General features: G+C 38.7%; 1 protein-coding gene across 1 annotated transcript in view; it reads left to right on the forward strand.

Annotated features, from left to right (window-relative positions):
* Positions 1–5626: 5626 nt before the first annotated feature.
* ASF1A (anti-silencing function 1A histone chaperone) overlaps positions 5627–13038 on the forward strand; it is a 202254-nt gene continuing 194842 nt past the window's right edge. The window contains exon 1 of the mRNA XM_044080232.1: positions 5627–6024. Within this exon, the coding sequence (XP_043936167.1) occupies positions 5916–6024 (109 nt within the window). The 5' untranslated portion in view covers positions 5627–5915. The remainder of the gene's footprint in view (positions 6025–13038) is intronic.

The raw sequence follows: 13038 nt of genomic DNA on the forward strand, positions 1-13038 counted from the left end.
AAATACAAAATTGAGCACATATCATTTAGCCCTGGACTAGTAAATGCATTTAAACATACTTGCCATAGTAATTCTAACTGTTAGATACAATAATTCAAACATTCTTACCTTTTAAATACCCCTCCTTTTTCTGTCATGTGATCATTGCATACAGTCCCTTAAAGCACACTTGGTTGAAAGCATTGATTTAAACGTACTTGTCATAGTAATTCTAACTGTTCTAGAATTACTGTTATGGGTCCTCCCCTCGGGTCTGCTAAAACTTTGTCTATTACCTGAAATTTGAAAGTGTGATTAGGGTTTATATTGACATGCTTAGCTAATGCATTCTCTGTCTTGATTTTAGTAATGCTGTATATATATTCATAAATTATATCTCTGAATTTACATTCAGTTTTTCCTACATAAGGAAGTACACATTTGGCATTTGGCAAGGTAAACAACCATTTTAGAGTGACAATTATATTTATTGCTCTTTTTCAATGTTATGCCATTAACTTCTACACTGCATCCTTCTTCTATGAATATACAGTATGAACAGCTACCACATTTGAAGGTTCCTGGATTTTTGCTCTTAGGTATGTTCCTACCTTCTAATATGTTTTTCAAATTCACACCTCTCCTATAAATAATTACTTTTAACTGCTACTACTCCTACTTTTCTGGCTATTTCTCTGTCTTCCGTCAATAAATTCCAATTCTTATACAACATTTTTTTAACATTGCAAGCCTCTGGGTTATATGTCATTATAAATCCAATTTTAAAATTGATATTAGTACTTCTTTCTTCCACAATATTCACTGTTATCTCACCTACCTCTAGGTTTTCTTGGGTAGGCTCCCCACTCAAAATCGGCTTGTAAAAACCATCAGTTCTTTTTATTTTAACTTCTTCTATTAACTCATCCAGCAAAATTATTGGATAAGCTCACCTTTGGAGCATTTGTCTTAAATTGTCACATTCGTGTTCAAAATCTAAATTAGTAGATACATTCTCACAGCTCTCACGAGTTGTCCCTTCACCACCAATCTTTTCTGGTGGTGGGGATGGGTGCTTACGTAGTGCAAGAAGGTATCTGAATGCGTTTTCTTTCTAAATATTTTAGCAATGTATTCTCTCTCTCTCCACTTTTACTAAGATTGATGTCTAAATATGGAATCTCTTGATTGTGGAAAGAGGAGGTAAACTGAAAACAATTGGTCGTACTATTGAAATAATTGACCAGTTTAGTTGCCACTGTTGCATCTCTCTTAATTATCATAAATATATCATCCATGTAATGCGTGAAAAAGAAAATATGGTCAGCTATTTCTTTATTTCGCTCCCAGGAGGCCATTACTAGGTTGACAAAACTTACCCAGCATGGTGAACCCATGGCCACTCCTGTTTTCTATAGATAGTACTTTTGCTTGAAAAGAACATAATTGTTAGTGAGTATGATGTCTAATAATTCATCAACTAAACTTATTTCTACGGTTGATGCCCCTTTCTTTCTCATCATAATTGATACCCACTTGATGCCTAAAGTATGGGGGTTGGCGGTGTACAAATCTTTCACATCGACTGTAAGAAAATTGTAATCATCATTATATTCGAATAAATTATTTTTTTTCCAAGAATGGCCATGAGTCTTTACATATATAGAATTCTGTACACATATTTCTTAAGTATGTTATCTACAACCTTGGTACTTGCATATGTCATAGAATTCCTTCTGTCAACTATTGGTCTGAGTGGGGGATTTTGCAGGTCTTTATGGACTTTCGACAAAAATAATAGGTGACACAGGTGCCAGTGTGTTCATGTAGTTGTATAAGTTCAAATCTATCTTACCTTCTATAAATAAATAATTTATATATATTCTTATACATTGATTCGGTACATTAAACTGGTTATTTATGGGAGAGGTATGAATTTGAAAAAACATATTAGAAGGTAGAAACATACCTAAGAGCAAAAAATCCAGGAACCTTCAAATGTGGTAGTTGTTCATACTGTAAATTCATAGAAGAAGGATGCAGTGTAGAAGTTAATGGCATAACCTTGAAAAATAACAATAAATATAACTGTCACTCTAAAATGGTTGTTTACCTTGCCTAATGTGTACTTCTTTCTATGCAGGAAAAACTTAACATAAATTCAGAGATAGAATTTACGAACATATATACAGCATTACTAAAAACAAGACAGCGAATGCATTAATCACACTTTCAAATCTCTGGTAATAGACCAAGTTTTAGCAGATGCAAGAGGAGGACCCATAACAGTAATTCTAGAACAGTTAGAATTACTATGGCAAGTACGTTTAAATGCATATGCTAGTCCAGGGCTAAATGATATCTGCTCAATTTTGTATTTGTTAAAACTAAAGAACTTGAAAAGGTAAACATAAAAAGGAATAATGCCAAAAAATATAAAACATTTAATGTTGTCTAATATCCAATGTTTTAACTGTTGCTTTCAACCAAGTGTTCTTTAAGGGACTGTTTGCAATGATCACATGACAGAAAAAGGAGGGATATTTAAAAGCGAAGAATGTTTGAATTACTGTATCTGAAGAAGTTCAAGTAATCTAACTGGATGAAAAGCTCTTCAATAAATTCAAGTGTTGTGTTTTATGTAAAGTTTCAAGTTTTCATTTTTGCCTTGAACTTTTTTGTTTTTCGAAGTTTGTTTGGTTAATTTGCAAGTTCAAAAATAGTAGAAGTGTAGTTTTTTGGGGAGTTAAGTTGTAAATGGTTGTTGGTGAGCCAAGACTCAATGGAATTTAATGCTTCTTGCATTAAACTCTGCAGATGAGAGAGAGTCCTGGCAGAGCAGATTAATGTAGTGTCATCAGCATATTGAATTAGGGTGGCTTGTTTGCTGGCAAAATTAAGATGGTTAATAAAAATGTTGAATAGAAGTGGACATAGCATTGAGCCTTGGGGTACCCCAGTGCTAACAGGTAAGTAAGGAGAGAAGTTAGATTTCCATTTGACAGATTGATATCTGTTAGAGAGAGAGCTAGTAAACCATTGTAAGGATGTTTTGGTCAAGCCCAGAAGAGTTAGCTGGGATAACAGTTGGGGGTGGCAGACAGTATCAAAGGCTTTGGATAGATCTAAGAACAGAGAAAAGACAAAGTTTCCTGAGTCATGAGCTTTGTTGACAATGGCAGTAAAGGACAGTAGAGCAGTGATAGTGCTGTGTGCTGGTCTGAATCCATGTTGGGTGGGAGAGAGAAGATTATTGTCAAGGAGGTACTGAAGAAGTTGATTATGGAATACATTTTTCTAGAATTTGTGATAGTGGTGAAAGAATAGCAATTGGCCTGTAGTTAGAGATTTCTGTGGAGGTGCCACCTTTGTGGAGAGGAAGGATGAATGATTTTCCACATTGAGGGGACATAAGACTCCTTGATGGATCTATTAATGTTTATTGAGACAGGGTAGGCAATTGAGTCAGCAGACATTTTTAGAAATTCATTAGGAAGACTGTCTGCAGAGGGGGAACATGGCCTGAACTTGCACAGGAGGTATTTGATAAAGGAAGCAGAAACCGGTTGAAGGGAAAATGTGGAGTGACAGGTAATATGAGGCTGAGCGAGGGTAGAGGGAGATGGAGGACATTTGTTAGTGATGAAAGCTATGCTATCAATGATGTAAGAGTTAAATTGAGTTGCTATGTCAGGGGAGGTACTAACATAGGATAGCTGGAGGGAGGACTGACTTCCTGGGTTTAGGATTTTTTGATACCGTGCCAGAAGGTTTTTGGACTGGATTTGTGCTGATCTTGTGGCTTTGCATAGAACTGTTTTTTTTTTTTTTTGTCTAAATGAACCTGTTTCTTTACAAGGTTACACAGTGCTTTGAAATGCTGTAAATTACTGTGAGTCTTATGTTTTAGGTAAGTTGTCCAAGCTTTGTCTCTTTTTTGCATGAATGATCTGGTATAGACAGAAAGCCAAGGAGTATAGCTGGTTTCCTTCTGGTGGGAGCTAAACTGTCTAAAATGTTTAGGAATGTAGAATTAAATTGTTCAACTGCATCATCTAGTGGTAAGTATTTAAGGAAGGACCAAATTATGGAGTTTAGTAAATTTGTAAAGGCCTGCTAGTCAGTGTTGGACAGGTTTCATACTGTCTTGTAGGTGTGTTGTCTACATGAATGTGAAACAAGTCTAGTTGTACAGATGGGGTGTTGATCACTAATAGAGGCTGGAAGTGTTTTGGACTGAGAGAAATTGTTAGAATGGGAGCCCAAAATCCAATCAATTATTGATCCATTTTGGTTAGTGACACTGATAAAGGTTGGGAGAGTAATTAGTTGAGAAAATCCAAACAGGTTTATGCTATCTGGGAAATTGTAAGTTAAGTTTCTGCCAGTCAGTGTTGACATCACCTAATATTACTGTTTCTAGAGAGATATTTTGTGATACCCAAGATAGGATACTTTCCAGAGTTGATAAGTTATTGCCAGGGGGTATGTATAAAGCTATAATGCAGAGACTTTTATTATTGTTTATTTTAAGGTAGGTAATCAATAGTTCGGCTTTGTCAAAGCAGGGCATGGATTGGTTGTGAGGGGTTAGGGAAAGAGAAGCAGGATATATTACTGCAACACCACCTCCTTTTCTTTTAAGTCGGTCAGTTCTGAACATATTAAAGCCTGGGGGAAGTACTTTGGTATCCTTTATGTGTGGTTTAAGCCAGGTTTCAGTGATTAGTAGAATATCGGGAGATTGTGCAGAATTAACTCCCTTGTTTGCTGCTTTCAGACAGCTTACATTTATATACAACCCGGATTGTGAATTAAAACCTTGTTATCTAGTAAACTGTTGTGAGAATATTCCCACACATAAACTGCAGTACAGTTAAAGGCACCTTACATTTTTTTAAAGGCACGTTACACATTTTCCACACAGTCTGTGTGTGTGTGTGTGTGTGGGGGGGGGGGGGGGTAGTGGTGGGGATCTTATACTTAAAATGATAAGGTGGAGTTTTTCTTTAATAGTGGTTCATAGCATACCTCTTAAATGCACCTCACTATGAGGAACGTACCTAATTTAGGATCTTAAACAGTTCGTGTTCCTCAAAGTTCTGCATTTAAAGGGTCTGTCATGTCACATATTCAGTGATAGGATTTTTTTAACTTATATCCATGATAAACTTTAATTAATCATATTAATTCAATTAAATGCTTTTTATAAGTAAAATCAGCATAGTTTAACCACTGTACAACCTTCCATGTATACGTTGTCAGTAAGCCGTTAGTAAATGTTCCACATTTTTATCCATTTGTTCCATATTATTAAGGCTGGTGTTCCTCATTTTGGAGATGGGAAGTTGACAGCTATGCATAGTGTAAATGTTTAGAGAAGTTATTCTTATAGTGATAAAATAAGGTTAGATACCCCTTTATCACATTTGCTGTCTACTTGAAAACTATATTATGGGATTGACTTGTAAACCAGGAAAACGAGAAAGTTGTGGAACCGCATCACATTTCACACCTCATTCGCAATTCCTCTGTTGACAGAGTGCAAGACCCCCCCCACAAAGGACAGTTGCTTAGGGAAACCAATAGATGGCGAAATTGTTGAGATTCTATGTGTAACGACCAATTGTCTCCGTCTTGTGCTGTGGTGTCGTTGACACGAAGGAGGTGGCTTCAACAGCCAGGGCAATAGTGCAACCAATCGTTAGAAATCCACCCCACTAACGCAGGAGAATGGGCTGGAGTTGAATAAAAGAGCAAAGCGGGAAAGTAAAGATTTGAGCTTCGTTATTAATGTTATTAAACATTTTAATTATTGCTTCCAGAGAAGTACTGGTGGACGCATAGTAAAGGATTATTGGAATTAATTATATCTTGGCTAGTAGATTTTCCTAAATTGCTTGGACACTGGATTAATGTGGTGCTGTTACTAAAATATGGCAAAGGTTCAGGTGAACAATGTAGTGGTGTTGGATAATCCATCCCCTTTCTACAATCCGTTTCAATTTGAGATAACCTTTGAGTGTATTGAGGACTTGTCTGAAGGTGAGTGCCAACCTGCATCTAATAAAGATTGCATTTTTTTTAAGTTTTTCTGCTTTTTTAAGTTTATATGCCCGTTTAGGGCCTATTATTGTAGGGGAGATAAGCAAGTTTTCTACGTGCTTGTGAGGAGGCTCCAAGGCTATGAATGTAATGTTTGTCTTGCTGATGAAGCTGGCTGTTTGGGTACTTAAACGATAACTTGAACCACTGCTTTGAAACTTGATTGGAAGTCATTATTTTATTGTGATAAGTTTAAAAAAATCTATTTTGGTGTTCGAAATAGCAGATCGTTGTAGATGTAATAAAGTTCTGGTGTACATTGTGTTTTTGTGTGTTTGCCGTGGTAGCCATATTGTCTGGGAGCTGCAGCGTGACTGTTCAGCAAGCAGTTGATCTAAGAGGTGGGAAGTTGCCAGTACCAGCTACAAGCTGTCGCTTTTTTCTGATGCTTATTTAAACAACCGTTATTGCCGTTCTTTAAACAGACTGATTTTCACCATGTTTATTGCTTTTTTTTTTTTTAATCTTACTTTGGAATTTATTCGATTTCTGCTTCTGTCACTCTATGTACAACTTTGGTGCACCTGTCAAGGAAAGAGTTTTGAATACCAGAACTCTTGTTCATCACTTTTCTTAATTGTGCGAGCCTTCCATTTATGGGGGAGCTTTTATCTCTGTCGTGTGGAGAAGAATGCATGTGGGATAATAGCTGTTGCAACAGGACGGTTCATACCAGGTTTTAGATTTTCTGTGTTAATCTCCACCTTTTGCAGGAGGGCCAAATTGCGGGTTTTTTATGTTTATGTCTCATATCTAAAGTTTGAAGTGTTCAGTGGGTGAGTTCACACACGCCCTTCTTGTAAGGAAAGAAATCGCGTAGATATTTGCATGTTTTCATTTAAACCTTTTAAGTAGGTATTACTGGCACAGCCTGTTGATATGAGACTTGTTTGTTCCGGTTTACTTCTTTTTCAAGTGATAGTCGTTGTTAAATTGTACTAATAGGGAATTGGACTATATGTTCTGGATAATTGCATATCCCTTCCTTCCTAAGATACAGTATTTAATTACGTACACTTTTCAGGCCAGTATATACATTTTATGCGTGGCCCATTATTAATTATGAACAGGAATTAATTGTGACAGCTGCATGACAGTGCTAAGCTTTATTCACAGATCAAACTTGGTAAGTTTCAATCTAAATTATTGTTTCTGTTTTAGTAGTACTCATCTGCATTATGCTAAAAGTGTCATTTATATGTTTAATAATTTTATATAAATTATACTAAAATGTTCATATGTTAGTACTAAGCTAACTGCCCTTGCGAGCCATTTTAAACCTAGCCAGTTATCCCTTGTAAGACTCCGTGCACCTTGTATTTGTAAGGCAAACACCTTAGCCATTAGGCCAGTTTCCCAACCCCTGTTGTTAATTGCACTTCTCAGGGAACTTTCGCTTAACTTTAGATCTGAATACAGTTAAATGCAATAAGGTTAAGGGAGCACTAATTGCCCCCCTCCCCTCAAGGAAAAATAAAAGGCAAAAAATTATTTAAGCACCTTCCCTGCTCTTAAGTTTTGATTGCAGCTGCAAGATATGCTGATCCATATCAATGGATAGGCTTATTACTTCTAAAACTTATGCTGGTCACTTCCTATGATGAAGAATTCTAATTACTACCTCGTTTTAGCTCTTTTCTCATCTGTATACAAAACTGAAGTTATTTGGAGCTGTAGTAAATACATAATCCTATTGCATAGCAATTGAATCTGTTTTAACAAATATTTCTGTTTGTACTTGGGCTTTGATAATGTTTAAAAAAATAATCCTTGGGTTACTCTAACAATTAAAATGCTAGATTTAACTCTTCCTGTGGAGTACTAAGTTTAGCACCAACGTGTAAGTGACACATTTCATTACTGTTCACAAGTTGTTTTGTAGATTGTTGTATCCCCAAATGGCCTGGGGGTGTCATCATACTGGCATAAAACTGTCTTGTCACAGAGCATTTGTCTCCCATAGCACTGCACATCCTGAACATATATAAAACCGGGTGTTTTCTTTCTGCAGTCTCATTGCAAGGCTGCACTTAAGACTATATAGATGTTGACTAGAAACTTTTTTTTTTTTTTTTTTTCCTGACGTATCTGTAAGCTGCGAAAAAGCCTTAAGTAGACTAGTGCATTTGTCTCTTGTGCTGTTTTTTCCCTTGTGTACTCAGAATTATAGCACGCTGTTGCACAATTTCCTACCCAGCCTTAAATTAGCTGCAGGGAGTAGCAGCTATTGCTCATTTGTCTGCGCATGACATTTGATGCTTCACAGGCCCTCTATGGCACAGTTAAGCAGCTTCTAGTATTCTGTTTTGTCTGTTAATTTTCTGCTTTAGGTGTCAGTGCTGCACTGTCCAAATGTAAGAGCACTTTATCCTTGTGTAGTTTCGCAATATAATTGACCCTTGTTAATCATATTAAAGTGTTTCTAACAAATAACCCAATGCAAAGCGTTTAACTTTAGCTGAAAGTGTGGTTGTAACATTTACCAACTTTAGCAAGACCTGTACCTAGAAGGGAAATGTTTTTGGCGGTTGTAACATTTACCAACTTTAGCAAGACCTGTAGGGAAATGTTTTTGGCGGTGACTTTAACAGTTTAAACTACATGAGTGCTTACTTTGAACTGGTTGGAGCCAAAAACTGATTGTGTTTCTTTCAGCTACAGGTATCTGCTACTGAGAATTAGTACCTGTGTATTTTCTGTTTGTATGCCTGCAGTGATTTCAAGTTTTGCTTCCAGTATATAACCATAGAAACTTGTCAGATATATAAAGGCATTAAATAGGGTACACACGCAGTCAAAACTTTCGGCATTGAAACGCAGTGCATATAATCCAAAAATGTTGCATTTAACACCTGTATAAATCTTGTGATCTCCCTTCCATCAAAACACACATGTATACCAAGTCTGACATTGTAATACACTGGAACAAAGGTAAAAAATATCCAGTATACTACAGTCTTCAGGCAACAGCACTATACCATACCACCTGCTGGCCATAAGGAATAGTCAATCCCATGATAGTGACATCAGAAAGGGGAGTAAAGAACTGATGCACAAGGACAGCACATGCAAAGCACAGTATGAATTTAAAAGTATTTTCAATTTATTCAGAGATAACCAGAAAGCAAGGTTTAGCTGTCATTAAACTTGTGAACAGTATTTTTCACTCCGTGGAGTTGATCACCAGTGGTACTACCTTCTGTGGCTTAGATGATGCAGCAAACATATTCGGCAAATTTATTTCAAACATACTGATTCCTGCCTTTTCCTCTCTTCATTCTGTGCCACTGCCTATAATTATCCCAGAACAAGTATTGAAAAGCTGTCTTCAAGATCAAAAATGTACCCATGAAGATGTGTACTTGTTAATATAACTGTACCTCACCAAATCCCTCTGTAATCTGTTCAGTTTTAGTTTGTCTCTTCTCTTCTCCACCCTAACCCCACTGGGCATGTGCCGGAGGCCAAGAGGATGGCTATTGCGGTACCCCAACACGAGAACTTATAATTTTAATTTAGTGACATTTTTTGACTGGGAAACTCTGACTGGGACAGGAGCCCATTTTCAGCCGAGGCCCGGGGAGAAAAAGCCCAAAAACACACTTATGATTGCACAGTATTTTACAAGAATTTACAGAAATTCAAGTACAATATAACATGAGAAACTGACTAATTGTGGGAAGTTAAAATATCCGAGAGAGAGATTGAGTAATTTACAAGATATCTTCTTCTTTCGGCTGCTCCCGTTAGGGGTCGCCACAGCAGATCAACTGTTTCCATTTCTTCCTGTCTTCTGCATCTTGCTCAGTCACACCAACCACCTGCATGCCCTCTCTCACCGCATCCATAAACCTTATCTTAGGCCTTCCTCTTCCTATTACCTGGTAGCTTCATCCTTAGCTTTTCCTGTTGCCTGGTAGCTTCATCCTTGGCATCTTTTTTTTCCCAATATACTCAGCTTCCCTCCTCAGCACATGTCCAAACCAACGTAGTCTTGCCTCTCTGGCTTTGTTTCCAAACCTTCCAACCTGGGCTGACCCAGTGATATACTTTATTCCTAATCCTGTCCACCCTCGTCATATCCAGTGCAAATCTTAACATCTTTAACTCTGCCACGTCCAAGCTCTTGAATCCTGCCTTTTTGTCAGTGCCACCGTCTCCAACCCATTTAACATAGCTGGTCTCACTACCCTCTTCTAGACCTTCCCTTTCAATCTTGCTGGTACTAGTCTGTCACAAATCACTCCTGACACTCTTCTCCACCCACTCCATCCTGCGTGTACTCTCTTCTTCACCTCTCTTCCACACTCACCATTACTCTGAACTGTTGATCCCAAGTATTTAAACTCATCCACCTTCACCACCTCTACTCCCTGGATCTTCGCCATTCCTCCATCCTCCCTCTCATTCACACACACATATATTCTGTCTTAGTCCTGCTGACCTTCATTCCTCTTATCTCGAACATATCTCCACCCCTCCAAGGTCTCCTCCACCTGTTCCCTACTGTCACTACAGAACACAATGTCATCTGCAAACATCATAGTCCACAGGGACTCCTGTCTGATCTCGTCTGTCAACCTGTCCATCACCATTGCAAATAAAGGGCTCAGAGCTGATCCTTGATGTATTCCACCTTTAAACGCATCCGTCACTCCCACTGCAGACCTCACTGCTGTCACACTACCCTCGTACATATCCTGTAAAACTCTTACTTACTACTTGTGACACTCCCGACTTCCTCATACAATATCACAACTCCTCTCTAGGCACCCTATCGTATGCTTTCTCTATATCCACAAAGACACAATGCAACTCCTTCTGACCTTCTCTGTACTTCTCCATCAACACTCTCAGAGCAAACATTTCATCTGTAGTGCTCTTTCCTGGTATGAAACCATACTGCTGATCACTAATCACCTCCCTTCTTAATCTAGCTTCCACTAACTTTTTCCCATTAATGTCATGCTGTGACTGATCAATTTAATCCCTCTGTAGTTACTACAGCTCTGCACATCACCCTTATTCTTAAAAAAAATCGGTACCAAAACACTTTTTTCCTCCATTCCTCAGGCATCCTCTCACTTTCCAAGATGTCAACAATCTCGTTAAAAACTCTACTGCCATTTCACCGAACACCTTCATGCTTCCACAGGTATGTCATCTGGACCAACAGCCTTTCCATTCTTCATCCTCTTCATAGCTATCCTTACTTCTTCCTTGCTTATCCACTGCACTTCATGATTCACTATCCGCACAGCATCCAGCCTTCTCTCCCTCTCATTCTCTTCATTCATCAGCCCCTCAAAGTACTCTTTCCATCTGCTCAACACGCTGTCCTCACTTGTGAGTACGTTTCCCTCATTATCCTTTTGTCACCCTTACCTGCTGCACATCTTTACTAGCTCGGTCCCTCTGTCTAGTCCTTTTCTCCCTCCTTAGTGTTCAACCTTTAGTACAACTCTTCATACACCTTATCCTTAGCCTTCGCCACCCAGTGCCTGTCTCAACTCTTCCCTGAACTCCACCTCACAATTACCCTTTTTCAGTTTCCACCATTTGATCCTTGGTGCTGCCCTCACACTCCTCCTCGTCTTCTTGATCACCAATGTCATCCTACAAACCACCATCCTATGCTGTCTAAGTACACTTTCCCCTGCCACCACTTTACAGTCTCCAATCTCCTTCAGACTGGCCCTTCTACACAAGATATAATCCACCTGTGTGCATCTTCCTTCACTCTTGTATGTCACCCTATGCACCTTTCTCTTGTTAAAGTATGTATTCATCACAGCCATGTCCATCCTTTTCGCAAAAACTTTGTTATGTACTTGCCATAACTTTAGATGTTTGGGATCCATCTCGCCTACATTCTGTACTGATGGGTTCGGATTCGATCCTCTGCTCCGACTCGGCACGCTATACTATAGAGCGAAGTCTCTTATTGGCTGAGCTATTCTTCATCCCAGGATGCCCCACCACAGCTTCCCCAGATCTTGTTTGTCTGCACACATGCACACACACATAGACTGTTGATATAATATTGCCAGGTGTTTCAAGATGAAACGGCTAAACTGAACCATCCGGTCTCTTCTGATCTCCAAGGCAGGGGGAAAGAGGGTGGGTTATTAGGAATGTAGGAGAGATGGATCCCAAACATCTAAAGTTATGGTAAGTACATAACTAAAAGATGTTATGTGATCCTATCTTGCCTACATTCTGTACTGATGGGACAGCGTCCCTAGCACCTGATTCCTGGGTTTCTCACTGGAAAACACTCTTTCGGTTCCACAGTTCTCAGGAAGCTCGCCCCCGAGATGCCACGTCCAATTTGTAATGAGAAATAAATGTGTGAGGAGAGGACCAGGTAGCTGCAGCACAAATGTCACTAATGGCAAGCTTAGAATGAAAGGCTGTCTAAGTAGCCATAGCCCTTGTAGAATGAGCTTTCACTGAGTTTATAAGTTCTTTATTAGAAAGTAAGTAAGTATGGCTGGTACAGTCCCTGATCCACTTGGCAATAGTGACCTTCGTGACGGCTTTGCCCAATTTATTGTCCGAAAAGGACACAAACAACTGATCTATTTTCTGTGTTTGGTGCGTCCTATCCAAATAGAAATGCAATTGCCTGTGAACATCCAATGAGTGGAAGATGTATTCCGCTCTGAGTAGTTTGGGAAGAAAACTGGAAGTTCCAATGACTGTTGAAGACAAAAACTAGAACAAACCTTGGGAACAAAGGATGGATTAGGCCTGAGGGATACTCTATCCTTGTGAAAAACCAGGTACGGTGGTTTGACACACAGGGTTTGAAGTTCCGAAACTCTTCTGGCTGATGTAATTGCCACCAAAAAAAAAGCAGTCTTCCAAGAAAGAAATTTCAAGTCACAAGTTGCTGCCGGTTCAAAGGGGGAAGAGGTCAAAGCACCTAACACGAAATTAAGATCCCACGGT

This window comes from Protopterus annectens, chromosome 8.part0, assembly GCF_019279795.1.
Source record: "Protopterus annectens isolate FY-2018-M chromosome 8.part0, PAN1.0, whole genome shotgun sequence".
Classification (NCBI taxonomy): Eukaryota; Metazoa; Chordata; order Ceratodontiformes; family Protopteridae; genus Protopterus; species Protopterus annectens.